Raw genomic sequence first — 17,596 nt, forward strand, 5'->3', positions numbered from 1 at the left:
GGGGTCTGGATTCGGAGCCCACCATCCAGAGGCCAACACTGAACTGTCTGTGTGCAGTACAGACTGCAGAACCTGAACAGAGATGTTGGTGGGCACTAGAAGAAGTTGAGGCTGGGTTCTTTCAACAGAACCACTGCTTTTTGAGGCCACCTAGGCTCTTGGCTCTGTTCTGAGTATGGAAAACCTCCAACGTGAAACGTGGGCTTACTAAGGAGTTCTGTAGAGAGAAAGGGCCGAAATGGAGCCAATTGTGAGATGGAGAGAGAAGATCAAAGTGGTGAGGGACAGGCTAGAGAGAAAAAGGGGTAGGGAGCCTCCAGTTGGAACTAGTTTTGAAGGAAGAATGAGGCACTAGTGTATTAGGGCTGGAAACTACAGGGCAAAAGGAATTCAGATAATCCATAAGGGCAGAAGGAACTCAGATAATCAGTAGGGACACCCTGGTCAACCAGTTTCTTAATTTCTGAATGGTCAGTGGTGTGTGGCTTCTCCATGAAGTCTCCAGGATTTTTCAGGATTCATCTGGAATTGTACAACCTTGAACTCATCTCAGACTATAACTTCCACACTCACCACAAGCCTCCCTCTTCTATGATCACACCCAGATTCAAAAAGCATAAACAGGGTGGGGGGTAGCTTTTACTTCCTAATTTATTTGTGGGATTTCTATTTAGCTCCAAGAGCACAGAGTCTCTAGCTTTTAGGATTGTGGTACCCATCTGCCTTTAGCTACCAACTAATTTTCTGAACATGAGCCACTTGTTCAATGCATCAGAACTCAGTTTCTTCCTCTCTACACAAAGGTGCTGTGGCACACAGAAACTCGATGGTTTACGAATTATCACTCCATGTCCATCCTTCAGAAATTCACAGTCAGGCATGGTGGCACATGCCTTTAATCATGTCTTGCAAGAAGCAGAGCAGGTAGATCTTTGTGAGTCTGAGGCCAGCTTTGTCTACATCATGAGTTCAAGGCCAGCCTGGTCTATATAGTGAGACCTCACGCCTTCAAAAAAAAAATAACAAGAATATATGAGGGGCTGGAGAGATGGCTCAGAGGTTAAGAGCACTGACTGCTCTTCCAGAGGTCCTGAGTTCAATTCCCAGCAACCACATGGTGGCTCACAGCCCTCCATAATGAGATCTGGTGCCCTCTTCTGGCCTGCAGACATAACACTGTATACATAATAAATAAATCTTTAAAAAAAAAAAAAAAGAATATATGAAAGGGCAATGGTGACTTGCATACCTTCCTTAAGGAAGGAGACTTTGGGGGAGCCTGCTGACATTGGCTCAGAGCCCTCTTATTTATCATCCTCAGTGTTTCCCAACCTTGCTGGGTTTTTTTGTTTGTTTGTTTTTGGTTTTTCGAGAAAGGGTTTCTCTGTGTAGCTTTGGAGCCTGTCCTGGAACTCACTCTGTAGCCCAGGCTGGCCTCAAACTCACAAAGATCCACCTGCCTCTGCCTCCCGAGTGCTGGGACCAAAGGCATGCGACACCACCGCCCGGCCCAACCTCGCTGTTTTAATCTTAACTTTCCTTTTTACCTCAACATCCATTTCCACTACGACACATTGACAATTCTCTTTCTTCTTCAGCTGTGCATAAAACATCTCCATCTCTAGTGTTTGAAGTTTCAATCTGCTGTATCTTGGTGTAGATTTATTTAACATGTCTTCTCTGCCTGAGGCTCACTCACTGATCTTAATTATATGAATCTCTTTTTCATCAGTGAAAAAAATCTGACAGCCATTACCTCTTAAAAATATATTTTCCCATTATCTCTTTAAATACTGTCTCAGAGCCAACCATGGTGGCACATGCTTGTCATTCCGACACTTATGGTGTTGAAGTAGGGACAGCTCAAGGTTAAGGCCAGCCTGGGCTACACAGTGAAACTCTTATCTCAAAAAAGCAATCAGAGAAACATGGCCTCTGCTCCATTCCTTCTTTTCTTCCAGCACTCACCTTAAACTCATGTTGAATTTTCTGTCTCTGGCCTCCAGGACTCTTAACCTCTTGCTTGTGTTTTTCATGCCTATGTCTTTTCAGACAGTATTTTTAATACTTTATTCACATTTATATTTTTTTCTTTTCAACTGTTTACAATCTGTGGATAAAGCTGTATACTGTCTCAAATTTCATTAAATTTAAGATTCAACTAAAATTTCAATTACAAAGCCAGGTGTGGTGGTGGTGATGCATGCCTTTAATCCCAGCACTTGGGGGGCAGAGGTAGGTGGATCACTGAGAGTTCAAGGCTAGCCTGGTCTACATAGTGAGTTCCAGGACAGACATGGTTACACAGTGAGACCCTGTCTCCAAAACAATAAAAATAAACTTTCGAATACATAAAAGCTTTTATTTATTTATTTATTTATTTATTTATTTATTTATTTATTTATTTATTTATAAAAGCAGAGTCTTGCTATGGTAGTCTCAAATTTATAATCCTACTGCCTCAGCCTCTCAAGTGCTGGGATGGTAAGCAGGCACCAACACATTCGGCTTATTTTGATTTCTACACCTATTTCAACTACCGTATTATTACTTTAGCTGTATTAAATGTATATTTTATTTATTTTTTATTAAGTATGCATATGTTCATTGTGTACAAATGCACATGTACGCGTACACAGACATGTGCATTGCATGTAGAGGTCAAAAGACGACTTTGTGGGGCTGGAGAGATGGCTTAGCGGTTAAGAGCGCTGGCTGCTCTTCCAGAGTCGAGAGTTCAGTTCCCAGCAACCACATGATGGCTCACAACCATCTGTAATGGCATCTGATGCCCTCTTCTGGTGTGCATGAAGATAGGTCACTCATATACATAAAATAAATATTTTTTTTAAAAAGACAATTTTGTGTGTGGAGACTAAAAGATAAATTTGGGTATCATCTCAGGAATGCTGTCCACTTCCTTTGAGATAGGGTCTCTCCTTGGCCTGGAGTGCACCAGTTAAGATGGCCAGTGAGTCCTAGAATTGATCCTAGCTGCCTCCCCAAACCTGAGATAAGACATGTACACATCACATCTGGCATTTTTTGCATGGATTCAGGGGATCAAACCCAGGTCTTCATGTTTATGAGACAAATACTTCACTGGCTGAGCTGTCTTCCCAAACCATAGACATTTAGTAATACTTTTTTATTTTTAAAGATAATGGTTTCTTGGGCTGGAGAGATGGCTCAGAGGTTAAGAGCACTGACTGCTCTTCCAGAGGTCCTGAGTTCAATTCCCAGCAACCACATGGTGGCTCACAACCATCTGTAATGAGATCTGGTGCCCTCTTCTGGCCTGCAGTCATACATGCTGTGTACTAAATAAATAAATCTTTAAAAAAAAAAAAAAGATAATGGTTTCTCTACATAGGCCTGGCCCCTATGTAGACCAGGTTGGCCTTGAACTCACAGAGATCCACCTGCCTCGGCCTCCCAAGTACTGAGATTACAAGCATTGGACCACTATACCTGGCTTTAAAATACAGGTGGGTTTTTTTAAATTTGTTTGTTTGGTTGGTTTTGTTTCATGCATGTGTGCCTGTATTTTGTGTATGTGCTAAAAGTCAAAACCAATGCTTGTGTGTGCTAAGCAAGCACTTTACTGCTGAGATAAATTCCTAGCCCAATTTCCTTGCTTCTTAGCTATCTTTGTAAACTGAGAATTACTTGTAACCCCTTGGTATTGTATTTCCAAAATAAACCTCCAAGGCTTAGGAAGAGTTAAGTGTTGACACAGGAAAGAAAGTGCTCTTATACTGGGTAGTTTGTAGTCAGTTTGAGTTATTGCATGCCACAGTTCTAGACGCTTGCAAGCTCAAAATTAAAGTAGAGCAGATTCAATGTCTAGGCAAGGCCCATTCCACGTAGCTGATACCCTCTTGTGTGCCCTCACCTCACACGGAGAGCAGGGCGAAGAGGCTCTCTGAAGCCTCATTCATACAAACATCAATCCCAGGTTCAATCTCTACCACTAAAAAATAACAAAAAGCCTGTGCAGTTTTGGTACAGCGGTCCATGCTGCAATAGCAAGGCTTGGCAGGCTTAGATGGGCAGATTCTGAGTTCAAGGCCAGATGAGGCTGCATTGTACTAATCATAACCATAAGGGCTCAATCACAAAGGTTGAATTTTCAGGACCAAATCACTTCCCAAAGGCTTCTTCCTAGTATCATTTATATTGAAGAAAAAGATTTCAGTGTAGGAACTGGGTGGGGGAACAGAAGCATTCATCCCATAATATTTGTTAAAGGAAAAATAACCAAATCCAGACACTCAACAAGGCAACACTCACAGTAACCTGCATCCACTAAAAAAACACCATATAATGAAAAAATTTAAAGAAACACTTATTAAGAAATTGCTAGGGGCTAGGGAGACCGCTCAGCGGTTAAGAGCACTGACTGTTTTTCCAGAGGTCCTGAGTACAATTCCCAGCAACTACATGGTGGCTTACAATCATCTGTAATGAGATCTGGTGCCCTCTTCTGGCCCGCAGGGACACATGCAGGCAGAATACATAATTTTTATTTATTTTTTTAATTGCTAGACCTGCAATGAAGCAGTGAAAACGTAAGAGGAAGAGAACTCCCTCCAACTGCCTCATACAGGACAGAAAGAGGCAGAGATGGGCATTAGAAGGGCTTTTATAGCCATGTATACAAGGAAAACATGGACATAATGGCCAGCGACTGGGAGTCATAAAGAAGAAACAAGTGAAACTTGTCTGTGGGTTTAAAAAGTAACAAAAACAAATCTTAAGGGGCTGGAGAGATGGCTCAGTGGTTACGAGCATTTGTTGAGGACCTTTCATACAGGGCCTGAGTTCCATTTCTAGCATTTGGTGGCATACAACCATCCTTAATTCCAGTTCTCGGGGATTCAGTGTCCTAATCTGACCTCCACATGTACCAGGTACACATGTGGTGTGCACACATTCATGTAGACAAAACATTCACACACATAAAATAAATCTAAAAAGTAAATCTTTCTTTCTTCTTTTGTTTTTCAAAACAGGGTTTCTCTGTGTAACAGCCCTGGCTGTCCTGGAACTCACACTGTAGACCAGGCTGGCCTCAAACTCACAGATATTCTCCTGTCTCTGCCTTTGGAGTGCTGGGATTAAAGGCATGTACCACCACACCCAGCCCATGAATCTTTTATATATATATATATATATATATATATATATATATATATATTATATATATATATACATATAATATATATATATATATATAAGCTGTGTCAAGGAAGAGTGCTCAGTTGGTAAAGCGCTTGCTGCACAAGCCTGACAATCTGAGATTGGATACCTGGAATCTACACAAATGCCAGATATGGTAGTGTGCATGTGTTTTTAATCTCAGCATGCCTCTAATGCAGTGGTTCTCAACCTTCCTAATGCTGCGACCCTTTAATACAGTTCCTCATGTTGTGGTGACCCCTCCAAACATAAAATTATTTTCATTGCTACTTCATAACTGTGATTTTGCTACTGTTATGAAATCATAATGTAAATATCTGATATGCAGGATATCTGATACGTAATCCCTGTGAAAGGGTCATTTGACCCCCAAAGGGGTCATGACCCCCAGGTTGAGAACCAGTGCTCTAATGGTGGCTATGAGGCAAAGACAAGAGAACTGTTGGAAGCTGGAGGACTAGCTAGCCTGACATATACAGCAATGAACAAGAGACAACCTGACTCAAAACAAGGTAAAAGGTGAGGACTAGCAGCCAAGGTTGTCCCTTCACTTCTATGTATGTGCTATGGTGCGCACGCGCACGCGCACGCGCACACACACACACACACACACACACACACACACACACACAATGCAAGCTCAGTTTGGTAGTACAGGCCTGTAATCCTAGCACTCTGCAGGCTGGGGCTGGAGGAGTTGGAAGTTGAGGCCACCCTCAGCTACCTAAATGGGACATAACTCTAAAAAAAGAAAAATTCACTTTGGGTCATCATTTCAGATGTTGCTCCATCCTGTGCATTTGCACAGAACTTCATGGCGGTGAGAACACATAGAGGAACACCTCTCCACAGAGAGGGAGTACATAGTAAGGACCAGGGACTAGGCATAACCTTCAGTGCACACCCCCAGCGCCTTACATCCTCCTGCTAGGCAACAACTCATAAATAGTTTGCAGACCTAATAAAATAGCATTGCCAGCTAGGAGTCAAGGCCTTATCGCATGAGCGCGTTGGGACTTTTTATATTCAAACCACATTATTGCATCCATAGATCCAAAGCATCTGACAAATCCCACAAAACAGAATAATAAAATTGCTGAAAATCTATGACTAAGAGAATATCTTCAGAATTAATCAGATTTTCGAAATACACACTGGAAACACCACGTCTTTCTCATCAGAAAATGTACCTTGGTGGTGCACTTCTTTTTTGTTTAAATAAACATGTTCTCATTGAATCTCCTAAGACTCTTAGTCTGATATCATCTCTTAAGGACCATAAAGGGATGGTTGAGAAGAACCCTGACTCAAGAAGAGGTTACTGTGTCCCAAAACTCTGTAAGCTTTCTCTTCTGTAATATCAGCTGCTTTGTGTGTATAGGTTTTTTTCCCCTCTTGCTCTTTTTCCCCTTATACTAGGGTAGTTTTGCTACTCAAAATGGTTAAGATTTTGTTATCTTGGCCAGCCATGGATACAGTGAAATCCCTTCTGTTATTCTTAGACTCATGTGAGACTGAAGAGAAAATAAAATGTAAAAGGGCTCTTTAAAAATTCAAGCATCGCCGGGCAGTGGTGGCGCATGGCTTTAATCCCAGCACTCGGGAGGCAGAGGCAGGCAGATCTCTGTGAGTTCGAGGCCAGCCTGGTCTACAGAGCGAGATCCAGGACAGGCACCAAAACTACACCGAGAAACCCTGTCTCAAAAAAAAAAAAAAAATTCAAGCATCATTAAAGTCTGTATAAAAACTTGTAGAAAAATAAGAACTCGCAGTTTAGCTGCATATGGATAAATGATGTAGTTTGTTTCATTCTGCTATAACACTGTTGGGATTCAGCTATCTGTGGGATAGTTGGCGAATTTATTTTGATATGCTGCTGTTTTGACTAGATCTTTATTTTTGTTACATTAATGAAGGAAGCAGGGTAAAAATGAGGTAGTAAAAGGACGAAGAGATGAAAAGAAGTCATTAGGGGAACATTTTTTTGAACTAAGGATGGATTTTTGTATGGCAAAATAAAGACTTTGTCCTAAGAATTGGTCCAAAGTGGAAGTAGATAAGGGCCAAACCAGGTCAAAAGTATGTTACAGAAGAAACGTGACAGGGTTTATGTCATGCTGGCATGCCATGAAATACAGTTGAAAGGGCTGTGTATTTTGGAGAGCGAAATAAAGTAGTATTCCTGTTCCGAAGCTGCCAACCTCACTCAGTAAACAGATACAAGTGATGGGGTTACAAGCTGCTAATGCTTTATTTAGCTCCTGCGTTCCACATTTTTGTTGTCTGTTGTTCCTGTAAGCTTCCCTGTGCCCTCCCATCCCATATGTGTGGGGATGCTTGCACATACTTTGCTGCCCTGGTTCCACACGGCAGAGGTAGAGAAAGAACTTATGTGTGTATTTTTGCCATGCAACACCAAGACCTTTCCCTCGGGCATTACTCAATCTATGCTGACCACCAAACCTGCTCTTACAGACAGCAGCAACCAGGTTAGAGACACAGCTCCACATTATCCGGGTCCCTTCCCCAGCAACTGAGGAATTCTTTTCAGAGACACCTACTTAGGTAAAACGGGAGTCATGGCCTCACTGAAGAAAGGAATTTTCAGGACAAGCCAGTATGAAGCAACGTTATAGTTTACTAAAAGACATTTGAAACACACATTTAAGCATAGGTTAATATAAAGGTACTCAGGAAAAGAGTAAGGCACATCCAAGAACATGAGTATAGGTGTCTTAGTGCTTCTGCTGCTGTGATAAAGCATCGTGACAAAAAGCAACTTGGGGAGGAAAGGGTTTATTTGGCTTGCATTCCATATCATAGTCCATCATCAAAGCAAGTCAGAGCAGAACCTTGGAAGCAGGAGCTGAAGCAGAAGCCAGGGGGGAGTGCTGCTTACTGGCTTGCTCCTCCTCAATTTGCTTACACACTCCAGGCCCACCTGCCCAGTGGGGGCACCACCCACACTGAGCTGTGCTCTCCCATATCAACCATCAGTCAAGAACATGACCCACAGGCTTGTCTATGGGCCAACCCAATGGAAGAGTTTTCTCTGTTGAGGTTCTCTCTTCTCAGAAGACTTTAGTTGTATCAAGTTGACAAAAACAAAATAAAACAACAAACAAAAAAAATGAACCAACCAGGACTTGTCAAAATGGGTTTCTCAAGGAAGAGTAACGTTTCATTTATCTTGACAATAGCCACAGGTACAGTTTCTGTGAGGTACGAAATTATTAACTTCAAGGGCTTGCTAAGAAATTTAAATGAGATCACAGGGTGGTGACCACTGCATCCTTAACAAGATTACAGTTGATGAGGTAAAAGTCTAGATCACACAGACTCAGGAAGTTAGGATAGCTTCACTAAAAACAAAAGTTAATATTTTACTTCTGAGGTCCAGGAACTGTGCAATAGAGGGGTAAGTCATACCCAAGGGCATATATACCCAGGCCGTAAGCCTGCTTTCTTGCTACTTTAACATTCTTACTTGAAACCATTTCTGTATGGAAGAAGTATTATCTCCATGAGGCAACCTTCATAGCAAATGATAAGCATGCTGACTTTTGTTGCTGCTGTTCTTCTAGCCGTCTGCTGCTCATCTTCCCTCCACCCACCTCACCCCCACACTTCCTGCCCTCATCCTTGGACTCCAGGTTCTTGCCCTCCCTCTGCCCCCCATTCCTAGGCAGGGCAGACACCTCAAATGGGGCCTGAAGAGAGCAGGCACCAAGTAGGAGTCCTCAGAGCTGTGACGGGAACAGAAGGAACGGCTTCATTCTCAGCAAAAGGGACTTAGGAGTAGAGCTTAGTGAAGGGATGGCTGCTAGAACGCAGAGTACCAAAACAGGGCCCTGGGGCATAGGGAAGGATCCAGGCCTGCCCTCCCCACCCCCACCCCCGAGGAAAGGAGACCCTACAGGCTCACATTCCTCCCAGTGGGAACCCTCCGTGTCTAACCGCTTGTGCTTCTGGCCATCAGTTACAGCACCATGCTAGACCACCTATTTTACCAGCCCAAGCTGCTCCTCGGTGAAGTGTAACTTGTACAGACTGAGCTTCCAGCACTGCAGGCACATGCTCTCCACGGTTCCTCTCAAATGCTTCCAAAGGACTGAAGGAAGACAAGAGACAGTTCATTTGTAAATAGGTAGACAGCTAGGGAGAGACATCCTGGATCAGATCACCCTAAACCCCAGTTACCCTCTGTCTTAGTCAGGGTTTCTATTGCTGTGAAGAGACACCATGACCACAGCAAGTCTTATAAAGGAAAACATTTAACTGTGGCTGGCTTACAGTTCAGAAGTTTAGTCCACTGTCATCATGGTGGGAAGCACGGGGGCACGCAGGCAGACATGGCACTGAAGAGGTAGCTGAGAGTTCTACATCCAGATTGTCGGGCAGCAGGAAGAGACAGTGAGACACTGGGCCTGGCTTAAGCATCTGAGACCTCAAAGCCCAACCCCAGTGACACACTTCCTCCAACAAGGCCACACCTTCTAATAGCACCACTCCCTTTGGGGCCATTGCACTCAAACCACCATACCCTCTGTCTTATTCAGTGTTCTATTGCTGTGAAGAGACTCCATGACCACAGCAACTCTTATAAAGGAAAGCATTTAAATGGGGCTTGTGTATAGTTCAGAGGCTTATTAGTCCATTGCCATCATGGCAGAAAGCATGGCAGCATGCAGGGAAACATGGTTCTGGAGAGGAAGCTTGAGTCCTCGACATCCAGATCCATAGGCAGAAGGAAAAGAGAGAGACACTGGGCCTGGCTTGAGCATTTGAAACCTCAAAGCCCACCTCCAGTGACACACTTCCTCTAACAAGGCCACACCTACTCCAACAAGGCCACATCTCCTAATAAGTGCCACTCTCTGGTGACCAAGCACTCAAATCTATGAGCTTATGGGAGCCATTCTTATTCAAAATATCACATGCCCCTCACCCCGACCCCCTTTTTTGGAGACAGGGTCTCATTATGTAACCCTGGAACTCACTATGTAAACCAGGCTGGTCTCTAACTCACAGAAATCCACCTGCCTCTGCCTCCCAAGTGCTGGGATTAAAGGTATGTGCCACTACACCTGGCTCCAACTAATTACCTTTTGAACTGAGATGGCTTATTTCCATGTTCTCAGCCATGCTGGAGAGGCTTTTTTCTCCTCTCTAGTAAGATGGACGGGCTAACTACCCCTCACTCTCACTAAACCCTGAATACTGGCCAATACAAGCAGAAACTTCCAAGGTTCCCCCACCTTTCTCACCTAGTCAGGTTCCTCTCGTCATTGAAAATGACCCAACCCACAAGTGCATCCTGCCAGGTCTAACTCCAGAAGAGGGACCCAGCCCTATCCCACACCCTACTAAAAAACATATAAAAACCTGTCCCAGCTAGTACAGCTGTGGGCAACACGGAGGCTGGAGAAGAAGGGTAACAGTAGATGGGGACACAGGACTCTGGGCTCACTTCAGGAATGAACGGTTCTTATTTTTCCACTGCTGTGTATGTATCATTTACCTAGCTCCTAAAGCGAGCTCTGTAAGCAGAACTTGAGCAAGCAGTCTCTTTGACCCCTTTATCCGAGTTCCTCGTCCTTGAGGTCTTGTTTTGTTTTGCCTTATTTTTTTTTACCTACAGTTTTCTACAGTTGCATATAGGTCAGAGTTTAGCTTGAGAAAGGAGCTGTGGACCATCTGGACACTCCCAGGGGCAAATTCTGCTCCACCAAGATAGACACACACACACACACACACACACACTCACACACACACACACACACACACACACACACCCTGTTATTCACTGAGCTATGACTTTGTGTACTGTGCTCTCTCTGTGTGCTATTTTTCCTGCAGTAAACTTGGTGTGAGGTGGACTTAAAACTTCCCATCTGTAACTATTTACTTGGAAAAACTAAAGCAAGGAAAACCAGCAGGCAACAAGACTATCTGCCTTCTCTTGAAGGTCCACACAAGAGTCCCTGTTTTGCATATTCCCTGAAGATTTTCTTGTTTTCCAATCCTTTAAGTGAAATCTATTAAATTATTGCAACAGAGAAGCCAACAGGAAGAGTGACTACTCCTAACAGAGATTCATCAACTTTTTCCACTAGTGACTTTGTTTACCTGAGAAATTCATACTCAACCCCAGGTATAAAGGTACTATAAATAAAACATTTCGTGATAATAATTCATAAAATACTTAAAAACAATTTTTATGAATACATATACCTTTACCACTTATTAAGATGAGGAGAAAATTGCTTCCTAATGAGATAGACATGCTTACATTTACATAAAACATTAAATTTTGGCCAGGCAGTGGTGGCTCATACCTTTAATCCCAGCACTCAGGAGTAGAGGTAGGCAGATCTCTGAGTTCGAGGCCAGCCTAGTTATTCTATAGAGTGAGTTCCAGGACAGCCATGTCAACACATAGAAACCCTAATCTCAAAAAACAAAACCAAACAAACACGAAAACATTTGATTTTGGCTAAATATTTGATACTCTGGGGTACAGAACATCTTCAACATTTTTTTCCAAAATTGATTGATATTCTGATTTTATAATTATCAGTTCTGAGAGTGTGACTTTAAATGTGTAGTACAGAGTAGTCTTGCCACCAAGACCTTGGAACTCTTTATTTCCCTATGGCAAATAACGTTATCCATTTTCCCTTTGCTGTCTTCCCACTCTATTCTTAGAGGAAGAATGGACAAGAATGTGGCCAGAGCCAGGAAACCAACTTCACTTACCAACTGTTTCCATAATATCCAATAGTCTCAAATCCTAGCCAAGCTGCTTCAGGTATTTGTTCCCACTTAGCGGCATGGCAGCACGTACAATTCGAAGAATATATTCCGTGTGTTCAAAACTAAGGCTACAATGAAGTTGCCTAGTGGTTGGAAACCTATTGAATTTACTATGTGCGGATTTTTTAAAATTAATTTCTGGTTATTATTTGTTCAGAAACCTTATTGTTGCCGAACCTTTCGCCAGTCTCCACATTCGGTCAGTCTTCTAGGGTCATGACTCACAGGTTAAGAAACTGACCTCTAATAAACCACAATTAAAGGACAAACTATGCCAATCCAGACCTGATTCCATTTACTGATAGGAGCAGTTATGTAAAAAGCAGATTGGAGCCAGCTGGTGGCGGTACATGCCTTTAACCCAGCACTTGGGAGGCAGAGGCAGGCAGATCTCTGTGAGTTCGAGGCCAGCCTGGTCTACAGAGCGAGTTCCAGGACAGCCAGAGCTGGTACACAGAAAAACACTGTCTCGAAAAATTAAAAAAAAAAAAAAAAAAAGCGGATTGAATGATATAGTCTGGTCTGCTTCAATCAGACACCAGAATCAAAACCACTTTCACCTAGAACCTCTGCCCAGAAGGCAGAGCTTATAACTCTCCCCCAGGCTTTCAAACTAGCCAAAAATAAAATCACCACTTGATATCTCCAGACACACGCTCAACTTCTTAACATTGCAACATAATGTGTTATCGTCTACAAAGTTCACTCTCCACAAAGTTCATGGTCTAAGTAATGTTGGAACACCAGTCTGCATCTTCAGGGCAGCTCCCACAGCCTGAATCACAGGATGCCTCTGCAGCTCTTACCGGGGCAGAGTTAAACCACCTGTGCTGTGAACTGGTAACAGCCCATGATTTATGGCCCTAACCAGTACCTGACTCCATGTTATTTGTCCTGCATATTAGCTATGTTAAACTAGATAAGTTGCTGTGAAACTTCCTGACAATCCTAAAAGATTGAGAAAAAAAAATGCTAAGTTCCTCCTTTATTTGGGAGATTGGTCTAGAAACTTCTCAGGGGTTTCCGGAGATTGCACTGAAGGCTACTCTCTGTTCGGCTCCTCTGCTCACTCCCTAGTCATTCTCATGGCATCTCTTTTCTGAGACAGGCCTTGAATGGTCCAGAGCTCGATATGTAGACTAGGCTGGACTCGAACTCACAGGTAACTAACCACCGGGTTTCTGCCTCCTGAATGCTGGGAGTAAAAGCTTATACCACTACGCCTGGCTCTCTTACACACACTCTTAATATTAAGTTCCTCCCTAGACTTTGAAGGGAACTCTTTTCTTAACTTTAAGGTCTCACGTTTAGATCTCCATATATTTTACTATTTCTGTGTGATTCTCTCTCTCCCATCCCGAAGCCCAATCATAGCTTTGAGGCCCTTTCGTTCTAATAAACCTCATCCTTCAAAGGAATTATGAATTGTGTTGGCTTCCTTTCTGGATTGACAACCAATGCGCCCCCCGCCCCGCCCCGATATTTAGCATAAGTCACACACATAAAAATCAAGAAAAAAAATCCACTTCATAATCTTTAAGTTTATTGTGTTGGGTCACATTCTTAGTACTCATGCAGTCCATACAGCGCTTGGATACGCCGGACTGATTCCAATGACGCCTTCCATATACATATACACGCTGCCTTGTTTGGAAAGGGGAATGAATGGTTGGAATTTAAAATCCCATTCTTCTATTCACTCACCAAGTGCCCCTGTGTGCTCGATCGCTCTTACGCCCTAGTCCGGAGTCTCACAAGGCAGGTGTTATCAAGGAGCCGCACTCCAGCCCCATCGCCCATTCATTGGCCAGAGCCTGATTCCGGGTAAACGTTGCTGAGCTACCACTGTCCAACCGTCCACGGCGCCCCGGATTGGCCCGCGTCACTTCCTCGGTTCCGGACACAGTCCACGCAGGAGCGGGTCTTTACGGAGACCCGCCCACAGGGCGTGGCCAGAGCGCGCCCCGCCGGGGAATGCGGCCGTCGGTCTTTGCCCTCCGCACCGCACCCCTGAGAACCGTGCTTGACTTGGAAACAGTCCCAGGGCTGGGACCACGAAGCAAGCCGAAGACGGTCGCCAAGAGCCGCGAGCACGCCCAGAGACGCTCCGGCCGGCCGGCCGGCCGGAAGCGGAACCGAGCAGAGCCGGAAGGAGCGAAGCCCACCTGAAGGTTGCTGAGCACCGGCGGGCGTTGAGCCCAACGGAGCCCGCGTCATGGCGGCCGACGGGACCGGTGTAGCCGGAGGAGGTGCTGTCGGCGGCTGCCTGACCAAAGACAGCTTGCAGGATGCTAAGTGCCCGGTGCCGGTCCCCAATCGGCGGCGCGCTTCATCGCTGTCTCGTGACGCGCAGCGGCGAGCCTATCAGTGGTGCCGGGAGTACCTGGGCGGGGCCTGGCGCCGAGCGCAGCCGGAGGAGCTGAGCGTTTGCCCCGTGAGGTCAGGGGTCAAGCCTCCCGGGCTCTCAAGACACTCCCTATTTTGATGCTGTCAGTGCTGTGCGGGGGAAGGGGGCGGGGCCAGCACCAGGTCTGCGGACCGCTGTGCTGGGGGGTCGGGGTCTCCCTGGGGGCTTGGTGGGGTCTTCTCTCGGGAGTGGGGGCTAGGGTGGGTCTCACCCATCTGGGCGACTCTTGCTGAGCCTGACCGGTGTGGATCTGCAGCGGAGGCCTTAGCAACCTGCTCTTCCGATGCTCGCTACCGAACCACCTGCCCAGTGTGGGCGAGGAGCCCCGCGAGGTGCTGCTACGACTGTATGGGGCCATCCTGCAGGTGAGGGGGAGCGAGGGCCGGAGCTTGAAGTGAGCAAGTGGGGCAGAAACTGTTGTCGTCCTTGTGCATCCGAGTGTGTTGATGCTTGTGGACCATCAACAGCTTTTGCTCCAGGATCCCCAGTCAGTCAGACCAGAAGTCCCAGCCAGCTATGATGAATGAAGAAAACATCCCTTTGCACCCGTGCCCACTTACCTCCGGCTCTTTCTCACTTGGGCTCCTTTGCCATCTTCCTTCAGGGTGTAGACTCCTTGGTATTGGAAAGCGTGATGTTCGCCATTCTTGCGGAGAGGTCACTAGGGCCCCAACTTTATGGAGTGTTTCCAGAGGGCCGCCTGGAACAGTACCTCCCAGTAAGAGCCCAGTTTTTATTGTTGTTTTTACCAAGTCCTTCCTCTTCCCCGATGTCTGCCTTCACATCCTAGGTAGGGAAATTTCCCTAAGACCATGATCTCCTCCCATTCCCATATCCCTTCCCCCGTCCCGCCCCAGCCCCCTCACCACCCTGATAGGTTACTGGGTACAGAGCCGGCCACTGAAAACTCGAGAGCTCCGGGACCCAGTGTTGTCGGGAGCCATTGCAACAAAGATGGCCCGTTTCCATGGTATGGAGATGCCCTTCACTAAGGAGCCCCACTGGTTGTTTGGGACCATGGAGCGGTGAGTCAGGTTTGGGACCGGTACACCTAAACTGAACCTCTAGTTTGGGTGGATAGGCTTCCCAGTATCCATCATGGACGCTCATGTTCCCCAGCCAAGTCACAGTGACAGGAAAATTTGGCCTAAAAGTATGTAGGAGAAGAGAGTGGGGAAAGATAGGAGAGTGAATGTATCCTATTTGGGGGACTTACAGGTACCTAAAACAGATCCAGGACCTGCCTTCCACGGGCCTCCCCCAGATGAACCTGCTGGAGATGTACAACCTGAAGGATGAGATGGGCAACCTCAGGTGAAGGCAGACCTGGCATTTAGCAGTGTCCTCCCCAGGATTTGCTGAGGACTAGAGTCAGGGCTAGCCTTTGAAGGTAGCTGTAGTCACATGACCTTACAACCTATGCCCCTCTACCTCTACAGGAAATTGCTAGAGGCTACCCCATCACCAGTGGTCTTCTGCCACAATGACATCCAGGAAGGTATGAGAACATTTGTGAGCCTTCAAGCCCAGGCTGAAGCTGGTGGGGTGCCCTGAAGTGACCAAAATCCCCCATTCCCCCAGGGAACATCTTACTGCTCTCCGAGCCAGAAAATGGTGACAGCCTCATGTTGGTTGACTTTGAGTACAGTAGTTACAACTACAGGTAAGGGTTGGAGGACAAGCTCCCGTGGGACCTGTTCCTCCCGGGCTCTGGGAGAACACTGCCAGGCCTTCGTCTCCACATCGCAGCTGCCCATGGACTGAATGCTTGCTTGTTCTCTCAGGGGCTTTGACATTGGGAATCACTTTTGTGAGTGGGTTTATGATTACACCCACGAGGAGTGGCCTTTCTACAAAGCGAGACCCACAGACTACCCCACGAGAGGACAGCAGGTTTGTAGGCTGGAGGTTGGGAGAGAAGAGCTTTTTTGGTTTTTTGGTAAAAAGAAAGAATGGCTAGAAAAGGTAATATTCCACCATCTCCCCAGTTCCTGACTCTTGTCCATTGCTCTCAGCTCCATTTTATTCGCCATTATCTGGCAGAGGTTCAGAAAGGTCAGATCCTCTCTGAAGAGCAGAAGAAGCTGGAGGAAGATTTGCTGACAGAGGCCAATCGGTGAGGACGGAGGGCAAGGGGGGGAGTGAGGGAGGACTAGGAGGAGGAGGAGGATTGCAGGTAAGGTGCCAGTGTAGATGACCGATGACATCAGGAAAAAAGCAGAGTCACAGTGGGGTAAGGATTAGGAAAGTGGGGGAGAAGCTGGGCCTTTGGAGACTGACTAGCCTTGGGGGAAACCAGGCAATACTAAACGTACTCTTGATGGCACCTCCTTTTCCTGTCGTCCCACCCCCACCTCCCTATTCCCTAGGTACGCTCTGGCCTCTCATTTTTTCTGGGGTCTGTGGTCCATCCTCCAGGCATCCATGTCCACCATAGAGTTTGGCTACTTGGTAATAACCCGTACACTGGGCATGTTGGGTGGGGGCTGGGGAGGAGCGCTGGTCCTGTCCTCCAGGAAATCCAGGCAGTCCCTGGTAGCTGTGGGCAGAACTCAGCAGGTGTAGGCTACTGCTTCCAAGCCTTCTCATCACTGTATTATGGGTTTCCTTCCTTAGGAGTACGCCCAGTCTCGGTTCCAGTTCTACTTCCAGCAGAAGGGGCAGCTGACCAGTTTCCACCCATCATCTTGACAATCCAACCCCACCTCAGATTTCTCCTGAAGACTCCAGGGCAGGACCTTGGAGGGAGGGCCAAAGAGCAGGAGACCCCAGAGACTGGGCTGTGCCCCTAAGTGAGACTGTTTTTAAAATCGCTGACCTCTGTCCTCCTGTTTCAGTAGATGCCCAAGGTGGGCATCTGGAATCCCTGGGGCTGTGTACTTAAATAAACAAACTGCTTCAGAAATATACAAACTGAGGGATACAGATTTAAGTGATTTCTGTTTAGTGCACTGTGCTTAAAAGTGGTGAGGGGTCTGTCGGTTCCACTCATTGAGATCTTCTATTCCGTAATATTCCTGGCTCCAGTCTAGAAGTAACAAATACTGACTTGGGGAAGAGGACTGGAGAGGGGTGGGGCATCAGCGGGCCCTGGGTGTGATCGTCAACCTTGAGTCCTGGAATTAGGGAACAGGCTGCACAGCTGACTCTTGGTGACCTTTTCCCTACATT

The 17,596-nt window shown here is 45.9% G+C and overlaps 1 protein-coding gene across 2 annotated transcripts; it reads left to right on the forward strand.

Moving 5' to 3' along the window:
• Window positions 1-13,914: 13,914 nt before the first annotated feature.
• Chkb (choline kinase beta) lies at window positions 13,915-17,342 on the forward strand. Of its 2 annotated transcripts, XM_059246868.1 has the most exons (11): window positions 13,916-14,457; window positions 14,682-14,790; window positions 15,030-15,143; window positions 15,317-15,450; window positions 15,644-15,739; window positions 15,865-15,923; window positions 16,007-16,088; window positions 16,210-16,318; window positions 16,441-16,541; window positions 16,795-16,876; window positions 17,042-17,342. In XM_059246868.1, the coding sequence occupies exons 1-11, from the start codon at window positions 14,234-14,236 to the stop codon at window positions 17,114-17,116; spliced, it is 1,185 nt and encodes a 394-aa protein (XP_059102851.1). In that variant the 5' UTR covers window positions 13,916-14,233; the 3' UTR covers window positions 17,117-17,342. The 2 variants fall into 2 exon arrangements, with proteins under 2 accessions (XP_059102852.1, XP_059102851.1); XM_059246869.1 differs by lacking the exon at window positions 15,644-15,739 and having other exon boundaries at window positions 13,915-14,457.
• The last annotated feature ends 254 nt before the right edge of the window (window positions 17,343-17,596 follow it).

Source organism: Peromyscus eremicus, chromosome 20 (assembly GCF_949786415.1).
Source record: "Peromyscus eremicus chromosome 20, PerEre_H2_v1, whole genome shotgun sequence".
In the NCBI taxonomy this organism is placed as follows: Eukaryota; Metazoa; Chordata; class Mammalia; order Rodentia; family Cricetidae; genus Peromyscus; species Peromyscus eremicus.